The following is a 22,904-nucleotide window of genomic DNA, read 5'->3' on the forward strand; positions in this document are numbered from 1 at the left end:
ATTAGGAAGAATTCCCCCTCTGGGAGCCGTAGACATTGAATAAATATGTAAACAAGCTAATAACATGCAAATAAGACAGCGGGATCTTTAATTGGAAAAACTTCTCTACCAAATGAAAATCTCAATGCGCCGTTCCTTCCGCTTTTAAAGAAAAGGAAGTATCGGATCGGGTAGTTTTTTTTTTCATTTCTTTTACTTCCGAGCAATTTCATGCTCTTTTTTTTTTTACCCCGCTCTGCAGTGCGACGTGCAGATATTTTTATCCCGAGTTCCGCTTCCCCTGATATTGAGACGCTTGAGTAGAAAAACTTATCAAAAATAATCGTTATGAATTATATACACGACACCCTCTAATACGCGGGGAGAGAAAAATGACGCCGGCAATAAGTTAATTTATATTCATCAATATTTTTTAAACGTGATTAATTATTCGTTAAGAAGGGGTGTACCTTCGATTTTTTTTTTTTTTTTCTCTACTTTTCTTTTAAGAAGAAATTTTATCCCGCAGGCGAAATTATTATAATTGCTTCTCTCGTTATCAAATCTTCAGAGCCATTTGGAGGTGAGCGCATTTATACCCTTTTGAATTCACATTGGTTAAACTTAAGCCGTTATTTGGTAAATAAAATGTACGGCATTACTCATCGGTTCGCGTGAGTTGAACGCGAAAATTGGTATTCAAGGGAGGAAAGAGCGGGAGCTGCGTATCTTTTCATTCTGGAGGGCTGATATAAAAGAAAGAAAGAGAAAAAAAAAAAAAAAAGGGGGAAGCCAGAGAGTCCAAAGTATGGAAAAGAAAAGGGGAACTATATTCATAAAAAAGAAAATGAAGAAAAAAAAAACAAATATATATGGAAAGTGTGGGTTAATTTGAATATAGACGACCATCCGCGACGCCATTACATTCATTTTAGTGGCTCCTCATCCTCGAAAATGCACGGTAGTTTCAGCCGGAGCTTTTTCTTGATCCTGAAGGGTCGACGCCTCTGCGAGATTTGGAATTTTTATCACAGACTCGCCGAGGGGAAAAAAGCTTCTCCGGTTATGCAGGAACGTATACCTACCTCACCTCATATACATATATACATGTAGACGTATACATAGCCAATCGTTTACCGTCTTGCATATTGCATTCAGATCAGCTGCTAGACTCTCGGTTTTTTTCTCTTACTTCTCATTCATCCGGCCGTAAGTCCGCGGACGCTTCGACAGCTAGATGGGGGTGGGTAAGGTGGGTAGGTATTCTCGATCCCTAGGTGGCACTATTATAAAGCTTTTCTCGCCTTCCGCGGTTTAAAATCCAAATCCCGATATGTAGATATCGGAGATTTGCCGGCGATCGATATGTTTTCATCGAGGAGGGGTGGCTGCCGTAGATTTATCTATATATCTGGGGGGGGGGGGGGGGATGGGGATTAATGGCAGAGCGTTGAGGTGTAAAAAACCACGTTCGGGAAACGCCTATGGCGGGTGCGAGCGGAAAAATAAAAGAGCGGTTAAACACAATAATTTGGATCCAGAAGGAGGAGCGTCCCGCGGTCCCCTGGAGCAAATTATAGGGCCGGCTTTCATTCCCCGTCCCCTACACGTTATTCGTTCGTTCCATTCTTCTTCTTCTGCTATTTTCTTCGTTTTTCTTTTTTTTTTCTTTTCTTTTCTTTTTTTTCGTTGTTTTTCTTTTTCTTTTTTCTCTTTCTTCTTATATACCTACAGAGTGAGTTTTTCGTTCCCTCTGTAGAGCAGTTCTCGGTTCTCGATTCTCAGTTCCCGGCTCAGCAGTGGAATTCAAGGGGATAAATAGCCCGCCCTCGCCGCCCCTTCCCTCTTTCTCTTTTCCTTTTTTCCTTTTTTCTCTTCTCTCATTCCCTTTTTCATTCTTTTTCACACCCCTCCTTTCTTCCCCCCGCCGGTCGTACCTCCCAGCCCTCCCTTATACTCGTTCTCTTTCGACCGACGTGCTACGAATAATGCCCACGCTTATTGAATATTTAGCAGCCGTTGCCAACCCGTTATTTTTCCCTTTTTCTTTCTTTTCTCTCCTCCATTTTTTTCCCCCTTTTTCACCCCCCCTGCCCCCCCCCCCTGCCCCGTCTTCCCGTACGTTTTTCATTCCCTTTTTCTTTCTCAATTACTTCTTTTTTTCTGCTCGGATACGACATTCAAATCCTGAATCGGACGCACCGCCTCGGATCCCCAGGGGAATACTTATACTTCTACTGCAACGCCGCCTACAATGCCCGATTATCCTACGGAGATAAACTTCTCGAGCAGCAATAATCCGCCCCCGCCGCCACCATCTACCCATAATTAAGTGGTTTAATTGACGCTAGTCAAAGTAACCTTAACCTTAAACGTTCACCTCGCGTGCGAACGACTGAAACTCCTTTTAATTGCACACGAATTGCCCGAACGTATTTCGAACATCGGATGGATAATGCGCTGATTAAAACGAGCGAGATTTTTTTTCGCTGTCAAATCGATCGGACGAATTTCAATTGAATATAAATTCGTCATTCGATCCAATTACGCTCTCGAATATCACGGCGTCGTAATCAGATCGTTTAATTTTCATTCGTCGAACAAAGTGCCTGATTTTACGCTGCCTGGTTTTGATCCATAAATTAGATAGATACCTTACACACTTATGCATTCACAAATATCGCTCCGACGCGTCCGCGGTCCTCTGACAAATCCCATTTTTTTTTTTCTTTCTCTTTTCTCTCGTTAAAACAGACGCTGAGTCGTCAGACTATCCGTATGCGATAAATGTAAGATTTAGAATTCGATATCTTCGTTATTATTTCATGGATACAAATGCGGAAATGCCCCTGGGATGCGGATACCCCGCGTTGATTGCATGTACACATCGTGTATATATCGCCACATCCTCCCCTCTTCCGTGAGCTCGCAGCCCCGGGGCTTATGGCTGATTATTCATTATCGTATTATTGGGATTTGGTCCGTCGGCATCGGTCGCTCGGGACATATCATCCCTCCGGGCATACGGAGAGTCGCGTCGCGTGCGCGCATTAATTTTTTTTTTTTGGGGGAGGGGGGGGGGGCGAAAATCGTCACGGTAGCCAGTCTTTACCACCACAGCCTTAAATCAACGACGATCGAGTACGACGTGTTTAAAAAATTTAAACCAGGGTGGTCGTCGAACGTCGAACTTTGTACGCGTAACGCGTACCCACGTGTGATGTACTGGGGTAGTTTGTGTACAGGAGAGACGGACGAAGAAGTATGGGGGGCGGGGACGGGAAGAATCGATGAAACGCCCTACACACGATGTAAAAACCGAATAAACCAAAAGAAACGAATAACGAGAATTCCGAAAATGACGGAAAAAAAGTTGAAACAACAAAACGTTATTTCACCGTACACAGTACAGTAAAATCGAACAAAGTGGAGGATCTCTGAATCCCTGAAACTCCGCGCGTTATAACTACATGTACATGTAATCGTGTAGGATACACGTGCGTTATTTTTACATAGGTTTATGTAGATATACATTGTGCGGCATAGATGTGTATAATATACACGGTACATGGAATTAGCGGGCGCCAGCTGAAAATTCACGCATGAAAAGTATAGCCGCAGTCACCGGATGATTTGATTTGACTTGATTTGTTTTTATCTCTCTTTTTCTTTTTGCCTTTATTCTCGTTCCGAATACTTCATCCCAATTTTCACGGATGGTGCCGATCGAATGACGATCGACCGACGCTCGCGCATTATTTTGTTACAATCATCCGAATCGATGACGATAAATCCGACTCGCGGTTATACTTTGTGAATATCAATGTTGAGAATACGTCAAAAGAGTACGCGTCGCAATGGCTACCGCCTACGGTACAGCGGGCACATCGGGTATCCGATATATACCGAATTTTTGAAAAAGAAAAGAAAAAAAAAAACAACGCGGGTAATGAAAAACGAAACGAATGTAACGAAAAAAATAATAAAAGAAGCATTGCACGTACCAAACGGCGGACCGATGCTGCCGCTGATGTTGTACCCGCGGGTACACGGCTAGCAGTGCAGCAGACGCGGACAAACAGACGGATCGAAGCGTATCTCGATGTTACGATACGATCTGCAGCAGCAGCAGCGGCAGCAGCATCACCGGTAGTAACGGTACAAAAAACGTTGAGGGCAATGGATAAACGGGGAATGAGAGGATCCCTCGTCAAGTGCTTCATGAATATCCGCGTTGGGTATTCGAGGCCCCGACGGTGTGCAGGGGTTAGTAACGTTGTTTTTTTTTTTATTTTTTTTTTATTTCCTTTCATCTATTTATTTTTCCCTTTTTTTTTTTACTTTTTTTCCCAGTTTTTATTCCGTCTGCGCTCGACCGTGCGCGCCCTCCCTCAGCCCTCCTCCTCCGTATCGCAGTGTCGCTCCGTCGCCGCGGGTCCGGTTCGACGCCGAGCGTCCGCATCGCAACGGTGCATCGGCTGATTTTGCTGCGCCGATGCTCGCGTCGGAATGTTGGCACGGAGGGTAGAGTAAACGGGGGTGACTGTACGACCGACGGTAAAAAAAATTGAAAAAAAATGAAAGAAAAAAAACCGGGGGAAAAGGAAATAGAGAAAATAAAAACGGAGTACCGAAATTCGCTGTCGAAAAAAATCTAGCACTCCGGTTCCACGTATATACCTATACGTATAACGACGGCAAAGCACAGGATAGTAGTCAGGGGTCGGAGGGGGGGGGGTCTGAAACGACGACCTGGACGCTGCCATGGTTGCCGACCTCCGATACATGCCCTGTGAACGAAAAAAAAAAAAAAAACAAAACAAAACAAAACAAAGTAAAAAGAAAAGAGAAAAACAAATAGGAAATACTGCTAAAAACGAAAAAGCACGCGAGAAAAAACCAACTCCTCTCTCTATACCGGTTCTCACCCTACGTACACCACCTACCCTCCGTAGGCTATACTGACCGGAATCCAATTCTACGTAAATATACGTAGGAAACGGCCGGGTGCACCAAGCATCGCTGCTACTGCCGCTGCAACGAGTTTGCTAATAAAATTATCGCTTTGCTACTGTGCTGCTACTGTACGTGGCGACGTCCATATACGTATAATACCGCTACCGCTGCCGTCAACAGCCGTACGGTCGTCAAACATCCGACTTTATAAACACGCAAAGGCCAAAGGGCGTGTCGAAAATCCTTCAGGATTTAACTAGCTGCAACTAAAACGTCGAAAACGTTCGGGGGATCGATGCGAAACATCCGATCTGTCGCAATTTGTTGTTCACAAGTTTTTAAGAAACTCTTGGTATTTTATTTTCACCGAACCTATCGATGGGCGACGTTTTTGTCGTTTGTGCTGTTTGTTTTTTTTTCATCTTTCGGAAAATGTATTTTCACATCGCGTTAAATTCTACATATACGGGAACGGTATGGATAACGGGGGTGTCGGGATCGGGTACTTTGGGAACGTCTGAACGACCCTTCGGACTATTTCCTCGGTGGGTATAGTTTTTCTATGCCACTGTGAGCTAAGATGACGGTATGTATAGCGTTACTTTCTAACGCTCGCGAACTATAATAATCGTGACGGTAAGAAGGCGGGTGGCGCTTTTAGCTCGGTTTCTACCGGAATACCATTTCCGCAGGGACATCTGTACGTCTGATGTGTGCAGTAGACCTTTAGCTCCGGATCAGCCTCTATCTTTCGTTCTTCTCGCGGTGGGACCGCCGGGTTATAAGCGCGGTAACGGTCGCGTCTTTTCCACCGTATAAACCCGGTAATACCGGTAGTGGTAGTAATCGTAGTGGCAAGACGCTCCGCCGTACTGGAAAGGTGGCTAAGGTAGCGTCGCTCCGGCAATGGCAGTTCAGTTTTATCACTTTTATGACTTTTACGAGTTTCGCCCCCCCGTGGGATCCCATCCCTCGCTCGTCCGAGATGGCTTATCGTTCTTCTTAATACGCTCCCATCCTCTCCCGCTTTCCCCGATCCCCCCCTCCCCTCCCCCCTCGCCCCTTATTCTCACTACCTCCCCCGCCCCCTCCCGCTCAGCCCTCGCCCCTCGCCTCTATTTTATTTATGTCCCGGCGTTAGCGTTATGCGGGAAGGGTGGTGTCACCGGAGACACGGAACCGTGCGAGGGTCCCGATGCCGACGGTCGTCGTTAAGAGGCCGCACGTCGTTCGCGATGATGGCGGTCAGGACCGTCGTCGTTGAGGGGCGTCGCGAGGATCCCGCTTTATATCCCGTATATACCAACACCTTGGATATATGTATAACCGTGTGACAACCTTAACTGAGATATCTTCCTCCCTAATTTGCCCGACGATCGCGACGTATATAATACTACCGAATATAAATTTTTCCCTTCCCGCACGCGTTTTCACTCGCCCCGGAATTTGGTGGGGGAGTTTTTTCCCTTTTTTTTTTTTTCTATTTTTTTTCTTCTTATTATTACTTCTACTCAAGTTTCTCGTTTTCTTTCTTTTTTTTTTTTCTTTCTCTCGACGGAAGAAAGAAAGTATGAGGAAAAATAGTGTGTTCTGAAAAATCTTCAGACGGGAATTCAGGAATGTCAGAGGGGCGGGGCTCGAAGAGTTTGAATTAAAGCGATGAGAGCACGTTGGTTGGTAATCGCCTCTAATTTCGAAGCTGCAGGGAACTAATTAAGGCGAGAAAATGAGAGAAAAAAAGAAATGAAAAAAAAAAAAAAAAATGGAAAAAATAACTAAAACTGCGGAGCCCTCGGTAAGACGGTTTAATAAAGTCCCACGCGTCGCGTATAACGACCGCACCGCGGAGCGCACTTATATTCGTAAATTATCAAAATTTGTCATCGCCTTATCGCCGCAGGTACATACTATAGGTATAACCCGTCTCTCGTTCCCTAGTCACGATCATGCTGTACCGCTGTGGAAAACTCGCGAAACTCCTCACGCCGGCGATGTTCTAACCGTGGAGAGTTTTCAACGAGCTGACGGAGGGAAGAGAAACTCGTGTAATGGGGAACCTACCTACCCCTACTTATACACATTATACCCACGTACACACCACCCGCCGTCGCCGTAGCCTCCGTCCTCATTGTCGGATACATAAATATATATATATGTATATGTATACAAGTATATACGTTCGTGCATGTGTACGTCGGAGGGGTGTGTATACAGTCGACGCGTCTGTATAAATGTCGCGGATTTCAACCCCCCGGGGGTGAATGAGATCAGGGCGCCAACGTTTTAACGAGGGCAGCACCCCCGAGATGGGGGGGAAATGGGAGCGACACTAATTTGTGTTTTGTGGTATTTCAACTCGGCACTCTTACCCCGAGTGTGCAGGGGTCGGACTACGCAGAAGTTTGGTTTGGGGCGAGGCTGCTGCTGCTGCCGCCGCTCCGACGGGTTGAGGGGGGGTGGTTGGGTTACGTTGGTTCTGCAGGGATCTGTGCAGCGAGGTTAAAATCCCACCACCCCGAAAACCTCCTCCCGCCACTTAACTCCTTGGCGTCGTTTCTCAGCGACGAGAGGGCGGTTGGGAGGTTGAACAAGGACGCGGGGGATGGCCACCGAGACGGGGGGGGGGGGAGGCCCTGTTCTTGCGCGGTAGATTCGTGCTCTCGCCAGGTACTCGTCGACTCCGGGTTTCAAAACTCTCGATCTAACCCCTCCCCGGGGACTAGAGGGTCCACGAGGGCTACTTGAGTCGCGGAGGTTCTGCTGTACGAGTGTACGGCGGCGACTGCACCCACCGACCGACTCGTTTTCACAAAAATTCATTCGTCTCGTATACAACCAACGTGACTGCGTTCGATACCGTCGAACACGTACGGGTTGTTTCGTTTAAACCCTTTTTTTTTTTTTTTTTTTTTGTTTTTTGTTTTTTTCGCAATCTCACCGGGGGACAGTGCCGACGAATCGACTCCGTCCCCGGACGATTGTGTATATCGATCTCCCCGCGAAACCGAGGGTGGATCGATTTTATCGTCTCTTGAAAAAAATAAAAAAAAAAAAGTACACAAACGAGAAGTTGAAACTAGCTGCGAAAAGTGAACCGAAACCGTTCACCCGTGAATGATGCGAATCGCGGAAACCCGTGTGATTTATTTTCTGTTACGGAAACGTACAACGTTTCTACGCACGCTCATTTGTGCGGGAAAAAATCTTTCCCCGAGTTTTCCTGTTTTTTTTTTTTTTTTTTTTTTTTTTTCTTTCACTCGCCATCGCCGTTTTTCAAATTCCATAGACACCAAATACTCGGGGATGAATCTCAAATGAGGCGGTTGACATCTTCGAGGGTAGGTATACCCCTGTGCCATTCGCGTGGGATCGATTTTAGCGCTTTCATATTCCGAAGACGAGTGGAATTCCCTGCAGCACTTCGAGGTAGGTAGGGCGTAGTCGAATCATTTCCATGCGGTCACGTTCAGGACTCTGAAGAATTCGGTTCCGCCCTATTTCTGTAGCAGATGATATACACGTTCCCGCGCCAAAAAAGACCCACTACAATTTCTCTCTTCCTTTTTTCAAACCATCCGTTCCGCTTACCCCCGCGTTCTAGTATACAAATACTTCGAGTATACCCACCACCCCCCACCCCCTCCTCAGAGTTTTTCCTCTACACTCCGTGACTTCCGCGCGAAACAAATAAATTCGCAGAGTATCATCCCATCGTCCGACTTTGAATTCGGCATGTAAGGACATCGTTCGCACAGTTTATACAGCGCTCGTGAAAATCTATAATTCGGGGTGTTCAGGCTCCTTGCGGACTGCGAATGTGATCGAAACGCTCAATTTTGACGGGGCAACTTTACGCCGTCCGTGACCTAAGCAAACGGAAATCTTGTCAATCGGTCCCGGTACCCGTCAGACGCGATACAGACTCGACTTAGAACGGGGGTTTAGCATTCGGCCTACCCGTATTTCGCATCTATAACCGCATCCGCGTGTCGTATACGTTCTCGTGTATGGACAGTGAATAGCCGTAGCCACCCACACGAGCGGTCTAGGTTGGTCCGCTAATGTTTAGCGCAATCAACGATAATGGCGGTCTACGGCACGTTTAATCAAGGCAGTAGCCCGCGTTGCGGCTTGCGGCTTCGGGTCGGTCTGGGTGCGGCGGTAACGTCGGTCGTGCCGGAGGGGGGGGGAATCCGGACGGCTAGTGCGAGGAGAAACCCAAGGTGGTATGCGGAGGGTTCGGCGGTTAGCGCGGACCAGCCACCGGGGCAGCGGTACGCGAACTGACCGTGGACTTCGACCCACCGCGACCTCCGTTGCGGTCAAACTTTGGCCAGCCCCGCAGCAAGTTCTCGCGGAGAGCCTTCTCTCTCTCCCTCTTTCTCCCCACCTCCCTCTCTCTCTCTCCCTCTCTCTCTCTCCCTCCTCTGCCTCCCGTTTTCTATTCCGTAATAGCCTGCCCACTGATCATCGCGGTTATTGGTTGCTACCGGCTTACCGGGGTTGCTCGATGTATAGTATATAAGCGGGTACACGCGGTGGAACTTTTATATCCTCGAATCCGATGGCATTTCTGGGGGGAAGTAGCTTCGGAAAGTAACGAGAAAGAAAGTTAAGTTGCGGATGAAAGAATTTGTATCCCGGAACGACAACGGAGCTGGTACGGGGGATCGGGGATACTCTCTCTCTCTCTCTCTCTTTCTATCTATCTCCCGAGGGAAATCTTGGAGGGGACGGTGTGTGGGATTCTGCAGGGAGCTATCGAAGAAGGGAAGCCTCTTTGATATCTCGTTTCACAAAGCTTTATCGGTCCTGCTTTGCGTCCTTTAAACGCGTGGCAGAAGCTCCGCGACTCGGAGCAAAAACTCCCTTCCTTCCTTCCTTCTCTCTCTCTCTCTCTCTCTCTTACTCCATTTCTCGCGCGCCATTTTCCCTTCCAGTCATTTCATTTTACCTAAACCCAGATATCCGCGAACAGGATCCCGACTCTCCTCCTCATCCCGCGACGAACGCGATTCACCAGACCAGAGATTCTTCTCCGAATTCTTTTCCCGTCTTTCATCGGAATCGTACACCACCATATATACCACCCGTGTTCGCTATACGGAACGACGACGCGAAACACCCTACACGTCCCATACTTGAATATTCCCTGCAATAATATGCAGAAGTTACGACTTATTAAGAGGGTAGGCCTCTCGTCGTCCGCGTGCCACTCGAGCTAAGAAGCTCGCGCAACCCCAACGCTGCTTTTTACTCACGTGTGCGTTCAGGGACGACGTGTGGGTATTGTGCGGATACACCGTATAGGTATGTATGTATACTCACGAGTACGTATAGTCGTCGGCGGTAAAGAGGCGAAAGGAGTGAGTGGAAGCGAAGGTTCTAGAATCTGGGAAGTGGAAGTTCGTACTCGAAGTGAGATCGGAGTGCTGACGCGGCACTCCGCGACTCAAACATCCAAACAGCCCGATCTTTCGCCGCCTGTCAGCTCCGTTCTTCCCTTCCCTCTCCCCGTCACTCCTCCTCTCTCCGTCTTTCTCTTTTCCCGGATCCCCCCCGCGCCCCCTTCCCTCCCCTCCCCCGCCCCTCCTTCGTTCGGTCTTCGAGGACCACTTATATCCAACCCTGGGGTACTCCTCGACACAACGCTAGTAATGGCAGCACTAGAAGGTAGTGTTCGACCCGTTGCTCGAGTGGCTCACTTGAAACCATCCGACTACGAATTGATTGCGGGGTGCCCCCCCCTCCCTTCCCCCCTCTCCCGCTTATCCCGAACGCCGTTATCGTCGACCCCCCGGTAAGTCAATCGCTGACCTCCGCACTCGCGGATACCGAAAGATGGATGATGAAGGATAAAGAACAAAGAGCGAGGCGCTAGATTCGCCGAGTTATGGCATCGATCGCTGAGCGACGCACGGATCAATTATACATCCGGTTCGGTGGTGGTAACGCGTATATACGCGTGAAATGACGCGGTACGGGGTACCGACACCGACGCAACCCCTGGAACATAGCTCGACGTCGCGACGCCGCGAACCGTCGCCACTTTGCATCTGGTGCGAAATTCTCATTCCTCTCCGTACACCTACCACCACCACCACCACCAACTCCTCTCCGTATCCTCGGTATATCCCCCCGTCCATCTCCTCCACGTCTATCTCTATTATGTCCCTTCCCGCTTTTCACTGCAAATACACTGCAATATGTACCGTACGTACGTATACCATAGTCTCATGCTGCCGCCTATCCGTACCGGTACACTCGACGTCTATAAGGGGCGCGCGACGGTGTGTCCCCCGGGGTATTTCGTATCGGTGTTCCTCGCTGTGTTACGACAGCATTTCCTGCACAACCGGAGTGCCAACGCGTCTCTGTTTACCCCCGTAGCGGGTGGTTTGGCAGCTACCCCCCACCCCGTTCGTACGTGTGTACGCCCCACACCCTTGATATTTGCAACTCGTGCAGGAAGATTCCCCGCACAGAGACACGCGAGTATCTCGCTACTGTTCTGATCTTCTCCGAATCTCCTCCTTTATAATGTACACACCGCATTCTGGAAACCCCGGCAGCTTCTCTAACGCCAAACTACGATGGAAATATCCTTGTACCGTGACAACGTGAAACACAATATACGTGTGTACACGTGTATACATATTAGATACCGAATTGGACTCGGCATTCCGCGACGTTTCTCGCAATCATCCCCCCCCCCCCTCCCCCGATATTACCAACCCTCGGTTCTCGAGACCCGGCAATACGACGACGATGATCCCAAGGCTTCGCTGTTTGACGAACAGCTCGTTCGATCGACGGATATGTCGCTAGTTTCGAAAAAAAGTAACACTCGACAACTAATGGGCGATGCTTCTCGAGCATTTTTTTTCCCTCCGGCATAATAATAATGATAATAAATTCTTTCCGTCGGGGTGTGTATCCCCCGGATTATTGGTTATTCGGTAGCGCGGTAAAATTAGCTCTTCCACCGTTGGGGGGAAAAATAATGATAGAGAGAAAAAAAAAAAAAAAAGAAAAAAACTATTACACAGCCAATCATATCGCCTGGTATTATTATGCCTCGCTCGATCCCGTGAGAGTGATTCATTTACCGATACGCGCTGGAGGGGGGAGGGGGGGGGGGGGGGGGAGGGTAGATGTAATAAATGAGTGAAAACCGAATGAAATACTTGATACGGACTCGTCATTTCAGCTACACGGTTATATTCTCGTTTTTTCACGGTTGACTTTTTTTTTTCCCTTTTTGCTTTTTTTTTTTTGCTTTACGCGGTAAATATTGAACGGCGGTCGTTTGAGAGAAATTTTGAAAGGGCGATGAAACGGTCGGTGGGGGGGTGGGGGTAGGGGGGTGCCCGATTTTGATACGTTGTAAATTGAATCTCGCTCAGAGTCGACACGGGCAGCAGCAGCCGCCGCACCCGCCCCGTTGGTTCGGCGCGTTCGATTTGAAACTCGATTTGTTTCGAGTCGAGAGATTCAGACGGGTTGCCTTATTCATTATTTTCTTGGTTACCTCTCACCAGTCACCCGGGGATTGGGGAAAACTTCTCGGCAACGCAATTACGTTTGCGAGACACCCCGCTTTCACCTCCGCGACTCCGTCTCCTCCCTCTCGTCGCGCCCTCGACGCCCTCGTCCTTTACCGTTACGGTATACGCGGCGTTTCGCGAAGCCTTCTCCTCCTCGCTCTGCACCCTTACCCGGGGATAGGTTGCCTCATTTTCGCGTACATTATAATTAGTGGCTTAATGACTGCCACTCAGGGGGCGACGAGTAATTAAAACAACAACCCCTCGACCCTCCCTCGCCTCCCTACGGCTCACGCGAAAACCCTCCGCGTTCTATCGCTGTGTGTGTGTGTGTGTGTGTGTGTATTACTGTGCTTACCTATATATTTTGTATGCGTACCCACCTCCACCGTGTCGAGAAGGGGAGAATCTTGCCGAGAATTTTAGTGCCTGCGATATTTCAATTAGCACGTCACTAACATTTTCGTTTCGCTCGTCTGGATCCTACCGTAAGTGAGTAAGAGCGTGACCTGCCTACACACGCGGAAGAGGGGCTTCCTTTTTTCAATCTTTTTCTTTTCCCTTTTTTTTTCTTTACTTTTTGTAAATACGGGTTTTTTCTAACGAACCCCAAATAACACGATTCCCTTTTCATCAGGGCCTCGAGTTTCTCCTCGGTATTCCCCGACGAGAATTTTTTTTTTTTCTTTCTTTCCCCCGAGGGTAAATCGTCGAAGGAATGATTCTCTATACGAGTGGTGAGATAATTGATGCGGTCATCGAACGCCGTTTGGTTTTCAAAAGAAAAGACGAGTATAGAACCGGAGAAGCGAAAATGGTATTACAGAGATTTGGAACATTAATTAATTTTCAAAGCTCGAAGAGCGCCGGGGTTTATTTTCGTGCCAATTTAATTCTCGGTAAGCCCGAGCGCCCCCGTCCGCCGTTCTCCCTGAAAAAAATTTCTCCACTCCGTTAATCGCGACCCATCTATTTCACCTTTTTTTCCCCAGGCACCGCCCGACTTCCCGAAGCAGTGGATAACCGATTGATTTTATCGTTTCAGACGGAAATAGCGAAGAGGCTGAACGCCATCATCGCCCAAATATTACCGTTCCTATCCCAGGAACATCAGCAGCAAGTTGCCACCGCTGTCGAAAGGGCGAAACAGGTCACGATGACGGAATTGAACGCCATCATTGGAGTGAGTACCTAGTACATGTTTTCATCACCGTTTACATTCACGTAAATCCCCGAGCAATATTTCGCGGTAACTAAAATCTGCCTCTCGCAGAACGTAATGGAAAAACGTTTAATTTTAACGAATGTGCACCGGAGTTTGCCGCCCGGTTGTTCGTATGTTTTTGGGAAACGCGTGATTCCCGGTAAATTTCTAGTCGTAAAAACGTCGCGACGTGAGAACCACTGCGTTAGAAACTTGGCAAGAACGTCTCGAGACAGGCTCGACGTATACACGCACCCAGAATGCGAAAGCAGCCGTCGGTGGAGTCGGAGAAGATACGCGTCCCCCTCAATCCGCGAATCCAGAATCCTCCCCAATATTGCTCAAGCACTCAATTTCCTCCCTATTAAGCTACCAGCCTTGGGTCTTATCCCTGTCTTCGTCGAGGGGGATACTCTCGACGGGGTTGGGGTTTTGGATTGGGTTGGGTTTTTCGGTTGCGGGTGGAAATGGCAGACGAGAATCTCCTACACGTAGAAATACCGTGGGTAGTCCTTCTCCGCCCTACCAGTCCCCCCCCCCCCCTCCCCCCCCCCCCCCCCGCCAACGTTGCAGGGTTATACCGCGCGAGAGCAACTAATCAGCATTCCTCGGAGCGGGATGGGGAAGGAACTTTGGATCCTCGCCGCTGTTACGTGCGGTAAATCTTTAGCAGGATTCTGAGGCGCGAGTCCCTACCCCCCCTTCAAACGGGAGGGGGTAAAACCCACCCCTGGCAGGGGTTGCGTCGCGACGAGAACCCCGATGGGGTACGCGGGGGGGAGGGGGGAGGGGGGAGGGGACCGTCGACAACGTTTTTTGTCAACCAACCGTCGAACTTCTTTTCTACTTTATTCTTCCGTTTCGTTGTTATTTACTTTTTACCTTTTTTTATTATCAAAGTTTACGCACAGGTATTCACTTTACATTCAAACCGCTATGCTTTCGATTTTTTTTGGCTTACGAATACTTTACCCGCACATCCAAAAACGATGTGAAAAAAATCGGAAATGTACCTAACACAAACCAAGTTAGAATTCGGTTAATTTTCTCCCTGAAACGTTATCGAAACTATCCATTCAGTTTCGCAATCTAATACGTACGTACATATCATATAATACGTGTTGCTGTCGTACACGTGGGATCCATATTGAGCGCGACTTCTTGACCGTACAGCTTGAATTTCCGGAAGCTTCGTGTACTCGTTGCACCTACAGAGGTGTACACTACTTGCAACTACCTCCACGTTTCACCTCGGTTTGTCGGAGCTGCTCCCTCCCCGTCCGTTATACCTATGTTATACCAACTCCATTCTCAGCGGGTAGGTACGTCTGAACTTCTCTCGGTTCGCGTGGGATTATTATATCGTTAAGCCATTTAATTATCTCGGCAAACTGCTCCCCGGACTATCCACCTTCCGACGTAGCCGGAGCCCCGGTCGCCACCCACCCCACATTTCTCCTTCCTCTTTCTCCTTCGCTCCTATTCTCATCCAGTTAACTCGCCGGGTTGCGCATCTGAAACGTTTGGACGTCTGCTTCCTGTTGAGCGGCATTGTTAAAACGTAGTTACACGCTTTATGATTTGTTTAATAGACCTTGCAATCGTCTTTCGCAAGAAGAACGAGAAGGGAAAAAAAAAAAAAAAAAAAAAAAACAAAACATGGAGGAAACTCTGACGACTCCCGCGGTATCAACGCGTTACGTAATTTCGGTTCAACGAACGAAAAATAATATAACTAAAAACTGACCGCGCTTTATCTGTTTGATTTGATTTTTGAACGGTTGGATGGATCGCAGATATTTCATTAGTAGGCAGGACTTTGAGATGTCCAAATTTCTGTTCCAGCAACAGCGGCCTGATATCTCAAGAATGATGCAACAGATGCAAGCTCAACATCCAGGTGTGGCGATGGGACCTCATCCGGGTCTACCGGGTCTACCTGGACTCGGACCTGCCGGAGGACTTCCGGTACCGACCTCGGCGTCCGCGGCTCTCCTCGGACTCGGTCTTCCGCCAGGAGCCGGTGCGGCGCCCGGTGGCAGCGCACCGCATCCACTGGCCATCCTCGCTAAACCCGAACACCACAGAGGACAATCCGATGACCTCAAACCTAACGGAGGTACGTCGCTCAGCGTTTATCTGTAAAAGAGCGCGGTTTCATTTCCTTCGCGTGCATAGGTGTGTGTGTGTGTTTTTTTTTTTTTTTTTGTCGTCCATGCCGCTCGGTATCGTTCCGACGTTGTCTACCATTACTCGTACTCGACGCTTCGAAACGGGAGAAGAAGAGAGAAAGAAGAAAAAAGAAAAAGAAAAAGCGAGTGGTCGTGATTTAACGGGTAATCGGGTCGGTCGATCTAACGAGGCTTTCTAGCGGGTTTCTGCGCGAAAGCCTCGATGTTTCTAGTACCATCTTGATCTGACTTTATTCGGACCGTTCGCGCAGCTATATAACACGCGGGTGTTGAGTAACGCTGACAAAGTTATAAGGGTGCCGAAGAGGCACGACCGAGAGCTCTCCAAATCTCCTCGACACAAGGGTGCTTCAGACTCCGTCTCTCTTCTCCTCGCTGTCCCTCCCGCCGAGCTTTCCACCCTACATCTATCCCCCTTCGCTCTCCCACTTCTCTCTGCCCCTTTGTCACCCCGCGCGCGATGCTTTGCCTGAAGGGTCGGTTGAGAACGCGCGCGTATCCCAAGGCTGGGCTATCTACCCTTTGTTGTTCCATATTCCCCCGCACTATCGGTAACTTTATAATTAAATACCTTGAACAAAGTTTCGAGGCTTTCCTTTTTTTTTTTTTTTTTTTCCGCACGATGCTTTTTGCACGGCGTTATGTGCGGGGGGCGCGCGTTTCGGGAACGCTTATCGGAAACTGGATCACTCGTTTTTCGAGCAGCCGCGCCGCGACAGCCATTTTCTCCCTTTGTCGTTTCGAGCACCTGCGGGAAAAGCGCGCGAACCTACCACCGCTACACACCCCCTCGACGGTCTTCCGAGCCTCGCGGAGTCTTTTTCACTTTGTCATCGTCCTCGCGGCGAAGAGACGCGATACGAGTCGATTGGAAAATTAAGTCGGAAAGCAGATGATCGTGTTTCAGTAACTCTGGTTATTTCGATCGATTCGTGTGGCTTATGCTTATTTAAAAAAAAATAAATTATTTACCACCGACACGCGCGTTGTATGATCGATAACTATGTGGACTTAAATATGACGGACAACAGGCGTGTTGAAAATCGTTCTTTCTCATTCTAATTGGAAAATTCATCGCACACGTCTAACCGTTGAAAATTTTCTTTTCCGTTTCAGGCCTGAATCCAGCTGAAGAGAGGCATGTAAGTGTGAAACAAAAAATGTGTAATACAAGTTATTATTGAAAATTGATCGCCGGAATCGAAACACTCGTTCGTTTGAAAAATCAAAACGGACACGTTGACAAATCTCCCGATTATCACATATCCGATCAATTTGTGCGTGGAAACCAGTCGAGCGAGATCGTAGCTAAATCTTGCTCGAGTTCATCGTGCAAGCTGCGCTGCAGGAAACGTCAGAGCGTACGAATTTTATTCTTCGTAGCAAAAAAAAAAAAAAAAAAAAAAAAAAACGCACAGCGATCCAGGCATACGGGTGAGGGTAAGAAGGTAAAAAGGGGCAGAGGGGAGGAGGGAGGCGTTAAGTTGAACCCTTCCGCGAGTCCTAGTTGAACCGAAGCGCGCTGTGAAACGCGTGAAATCCGTTTATTAAAAGCCCTTTAAACCGAAGCTAACGCGGTTAACGACTATAACGCGGAGCGAAGCGAGGCGAGGCGCGATGTGGCGCTTGCAGCTTTGCCGTTGATTTCGTTGCCGTCGTTGCCGTCGTTGCCGTCGCCCTTTTAGAATCGTCGTCGTCGTCGTCGTCGACGTGTTCTCAACGCTCAGCCCCCGGCCACGGCGCCTCCTATTACGCCAGTTGAATTCCTGTGCGGCGCAGGTACCGCCGTCGTACAAAGAACTACCCGTGTTGGGCTTGCATATTTTTACGTCGCCGGGTGCGTCGACGTTTTTCATTACAGCTCCGTAACCTCCCGTCATACGTATACTGTCGCTCTGCTCAGGAAAGCAACGTGACGAAGCACACTCTGTACGCACTGTACAGAGTCGATCATTAAAATCGAGGTAGTACGGATTTGTGTTCGTACGAGAAAAAAAAAAAAACGAACGAAATATCTTTGTCGTTACGCTTCTATTCTTCACCGCCTATCGGCAACCGAATTGTCTTTGGATAATCCGATTACGATATTCCAATGACAAAGTGACAGTTTAGTTATCACGTTGACGTACCACGGGTAGACGGGGGGGGGTGCTGATGAAATTCGGAAAATCACCACGGGAGATTTAGTTGAATTTCGAGGGTTGGGTGTCCCTGAATATAAATGGGCAAATGAATTTTACGTGCAGTGCGGTACACGTGATTGGTTGTCATTGATTTTTAGCGACCGCAATTATTGCCGAAATTGATTGGGAAAAGCGCATCGAATCGCATCGCATATCGTATCTGCGTGAATGCATAATGCAATATTGTTACCCGCGGATAGAAAGCGCGCGGCTATATCGAGTACGAAGGTTGGATTAACGAGCTTAACACCGCGTTCACAATACAGGGATCACGTGTGGTATCGCCTACACGTATACATAAATACATAATTACGGAGGTATACAACTCAATTTATACCGACGCATAATGTAGTGGCCACCGCGTTCACCGAGAATACCGAAAAGGGTATTTCCAAAATGCACCCTCGCCGGCTAACTTCTGAGTTAATCCCGTACGTACAGCGTATACATTATTCGGGATGAACATTCGGTGTAGTATTATTCGACTCTGGCAGAAATTAGCTGAATTTGAACGATTTCAATTTGTGCATTGTAATAGAAATTCATAGTGCGTAATCGAATAGTACGTCGCGATATCGTTCACTTATTACGATTAATTCATCTCCGCCGATCGTAATAATGACCATATGAGGCGTGTGTAATAGTTCGGATATAATGGTGAAATAATACCGGTAACTCTTACGGTTCGTTAATTGAAAAATGTCTCTTACAAAATATCTCTGGGGTGTACGGAATGGTTTTCAGTATTTTCACTGTTTTCAATTCGTTGTCCAGGTCGGATAAAATTGATTAAAGTTTCGAATTGGCTGCCGTCCGCTCGCGGCATATATCTACCTACGTGTACGTTATACCAACATGCGTACGCCCCACATATACATGGGAATGAATACCGCACCGCGAAAACCCTCGTTATTTAACTCATACAACGTTTTACTCGATAACCTGTCTGGCTCCCGATGTGCGGGGTAGGCGAATTTTATATATATATATATATATATTTTTAAACAAAATAAATGAATTTTATTTAATAGGCTCTCCTCCTATCTGTTATAAATAAATCTTTTTACTCGGTCAGAAAATTCACCGACGTATCCGGTTACACGTGTAGGTAGATTCGCGACCCACGTAGATACGTACGTGAAATGATGAAAACGTGAAAGAATAAAAAAGAATAAAATTTTAACGCGTCTCACGTCCCCCGTGTTGCGGTTAGCATAAAAGGGAGGCTGACGTGTAGTGGGTACGACTTTTAGAAAAACCTCAAAGAGAGAACACCGGGACGCGCGGCGGGAGCGTACGTTCCGCTCAACAAAAACTCGCTGCTCTCTATACCGCATAAGTAACGCATCCACTTCTACCGAAGTAGAAACTTTTTAATACACCGACCTCAGCGTTTTTCGTCCGTTCGACAGCCTCATCCGAAAAACTATGCGCTTATACATTTTTGCGTGGCAACATTTCGCGAGGCGAATTTTTCAATACCGAGTCTCCGCTATTTCAGAATTAGAAATTTCATTTATACGTTTAATTCCTTTCTTTTTGTAGCTCTACATCCCTATCCGCAGTTATCGGAAGTGTATCGCGTATATTCATTTTCCGTCGATTTTATAGTTTTTTTTTTTTCTATTTTTTATTTTATACCCTCAAGCATTACGCGCCGACTGCACGCATCGGTGTAAAACGCGTGATCGATCCGTCTACGCAGCTTCGAGTATACGTACAGCGGCGTGGATTTTATTTTGCTCGAAGAAGCTGATGTTCGCAAAGCACCGGTGAACGACGATCGCCATCCGGGGTGAAAGGTACTTCGTTATTTATTGAGCGTATTCTCCACTCTCTGAATACAAGCTCTGCAAAGAGCTTTCGTTGGATGTATGCACGTATAATATTACATCGGATAAAACCAGGTGTGCTTTCGAACGCACGGGTATACGAAGCACTCGGTTGTAACAAATTCACTCGCAAATTTATTAAAAACAGAAAGCGACGCCGGAGACGGAGCCGGGGGATGAAAAGAAAGAGTGTTACAGGTGCGAGGCGAGACGAGATTTTTATTTTTTGTTTTCTTTTTTGTAATTATAGTATTTCATAATCGGTTGATCCGGATGGATGAAACGAGACAAATAAAAATATCGACCGCGAAAACTTATGTAATAAACGAAAATTGAGTTTCCAGTTGTTTTAGAGAGGAATTCGTTACTTCCGTGAATAGTTGAACATTTATTCGGAGTGTAAACTGATTCTTATTTTTTTTTTTTTTCTTTACAGTATTACAAGCACTTTTTGGCGACCAGATAAAGTAATGTGCGATATTATATAGATACGACGAGTGTTGTCGTCTCTGCTCATAAACTATGAGAAGAAAAAAAAAGAGAAAAAAAGTTAATAGTCAACTTTAATGAAACAGACTCATTAAAAATTCAATTGTATAATACCTACGGCATCACGTATAGCGCATGAATATATTATAAATATGCACATAATATTATTTGTTCCAAATTTATTAAGAAACGAGAAAACTTTGTTGCCATGCTTTTCTATGCCGTATAATATAGGTATAATAAAACGCCATGCGTTAATTACTGTGCGGTATAAATTTTGTTTTATATACGTATATAAATCTTTTCATTCCCCTTTCAGCGGGGAAACACATATATATAATTATATAAGCGCAACGGAGGGAGGTGTGAAATTTGTATAAAACTGAAATAATAATTCAGAGAATAAAGTCTCGTACGTGTATAAGAATAGACGTAAACTCGTGGAACTTTAATAAATTATAATATTCATATAAGTCCATAGGTGTGTAGGGAAATTTTTTAAAATGACAGAAAAAAAAAAGGCAAACCGATGAAATTGTATAGAGATGACAAAAATCAAAACGGTGTAATGGATGTGTCGTTTCGATGGGAGAGAACCAGAAAAAAATCGCGTATCCTTCAGAGGAGAAAACCAAGAGAATTTTCAAAGCCAATTCGACTCCTATGACTCGTAAAATCTACTAGCCCTCGATATATCGTACAAATCGAGGGGAAAAACTATACGTATAGTTCGGTAGACCGTAGCGGAGATGTAATTTATTTCAATTAGAGTCCCGCAGAATCATATATCGCGAGAAGCTATAGATAGGAAAAGCGACGCTTTGACGCGCGTATACATATGTATTATACAGAGGACTGAAAGGGAGCATGTAGATATATTCAACTGTGTAAAATATAGCCGTGCAATGAAAGACGGAGAGGGAAGTCGCGCGGGGCCCACGTGGTCACGAGACCACCGAGACCAAAGCTACCAACCCTTATAGGAACAGACTAATTCACCCGTCACCCTTATACGGCACCTCGACACTCGCCTCCGCTCCCCGAGTATATGGAAGGGTACTCGGGATTCTGACTTTCCCACTTTCCCTCCTATTCCTCTTTCACTTCACCCCCATCCCTCCGTCTCTCGGATGCTTTCCTTCTTCCCCGTTCGTTCTCCGGCTCTCTCGGGCTGCCTTACCGACACCTCTGATCTCGTTAGGGACGCATTAATTAATTTACAAGATGGCGGCAGTGACGGTGACGCGGCGACGGCGACGGCGACGGTGTGGGAGGGGCGCGGGGGAACGACTAGGCACGTTTTAATTACTAATTGAAACGTTCCCTCCGGTTTCTCGCGCCCTCATCCCGCCCGCCCGCCCACCCACCCTTCCCGTATACCTACACTCCTACGATATCTCTCGCTCCTTCCCCTTCTCAACGACTACGACGACGACGACGACGCTTACAAACTGAGCCAACTCACGTCTGTCGTGTTCATCGCTCGGCTGTACTCGCGTACCTCTCAGTTACCTTATAACCCCAACGACTACGACTATACGGCAGCTACCGCGCGTCTGCTCCCTCGGTTCACCCCCTCCTCCCATCCCCTGTTTGTCAAAACTTGACTTCGGTTTATCATCGTCGTTATATTTAGTCGAGCAGTTTACCTTGCCATTTTCGTGGCGTGCTAGCTGGCTAAATTTTAACCAAAGACGATAAAGATCAGAATCAGATAATTAAACAAACGCCGGAATAAGCAACGTTCCCCGTTTCCTCCCCTGCGCGTACACGCCTCTGCGCGGCGATATCTCATCGTCGTAACCGCTCGACGCGTTCGACGCACGAGAGTCACGCGAATGCGAAACACATAATAGCCGAATTACCCCGCCCCATCTCGTAGATACGATCGTATGAAAAATAAGAAAAAAAAAATTCCTGAATTACGAATCGACTCGCTGATTCAAAGGTTTGCCCTCGCGTCTCTTCGGCGCGTATGTTTTATATTATAGGTGTAGGTAGGATGCGCTAACCGGCGTGTCGTAATAATAAGTAGACGGACGTAGGCATGAAATGGAATGGAATGAAATGGAACGGAGTTGAGTGGAATGAAATGAAATGAAATGAAATGGGGTGAAAGAGAAGGGAAAGGAAGGAGGAGAACGGGACGAGTGACTATGGAGCGGCGGCAGGCGTAGATACCAGTCGGTGATACGAGAGACCCGGTAGGAGCCTATAAAATGCTGGAACCAAGTATCCAGGACTTTTACGACGTCTGTTTTACGAGCGACTAAACTTTTAAATAATTTGCCGTCGGTAATTAGTTCGTAATTTAATGAGTCAGCCGTAAATGCCCGACGGTACACCGCTCTATAATTATGGCTTCGTATTTTATAATAATTATATTCTACCTACCCCTCGCGTCGCGCGATGATACTTCCATCTCTTGAGGAAACTAAGAGAGTGAGAGTAAAGAGAAAAAAACGATAAGAATCGATGCACGAGGAAACGGAGAAATAGCACAAAAAATGAAAAAAAAAATG

At 47.1% G+C, this 22,904-nt stretch overlaps 1 protein-coding gene across 6 annotated transcripts in view; it reads left to right on the top strand.

Moving 5' to 3' along the window:
- The window catches only part of LOC105685265 (protein groucho-like), a 69,841-nt gene that overhangs the window by 32,044 nt on the left and 14,893 nt on the right, over positions 1–22,904 (top strand). For 5 of the 6 annotated variants that reach the window (XM_048660181.1, XM_048660179.1, XM_048660180.1 and 2 more), the window contains 3 exons: positions 13,528–13,665; positions 15,532–15,805; positions 16,995–17,020. In XM_048660181.1, coding sequence (XP_048516138.1) covers positions 13,528–13,665; positions 15,532–15,805; positions 16,995–17,020 — 438 coding nt within the window. The remainder of the gene's footprint in view (positions 1–13,527; positions 13,666–15,531; positions 15,806–16,994; positions 17,021–22,904) is intronic. The other variant, XM_048660182.1, reaches the window with a different exon arrangement.

Source organism: Athalia rosae, chromosome 1, assembly GCF_917208135.1.
Source record: "Athalia rosae chromosome 1, iyAthRosa1.1, whole genome shotgun sequence".
Lineage (NCBI taxonomy): Eukaryota > Metazoa > Arthropoda > Insecta > Hymenoptera > Athaliidae > Athalia > Athalia rosae.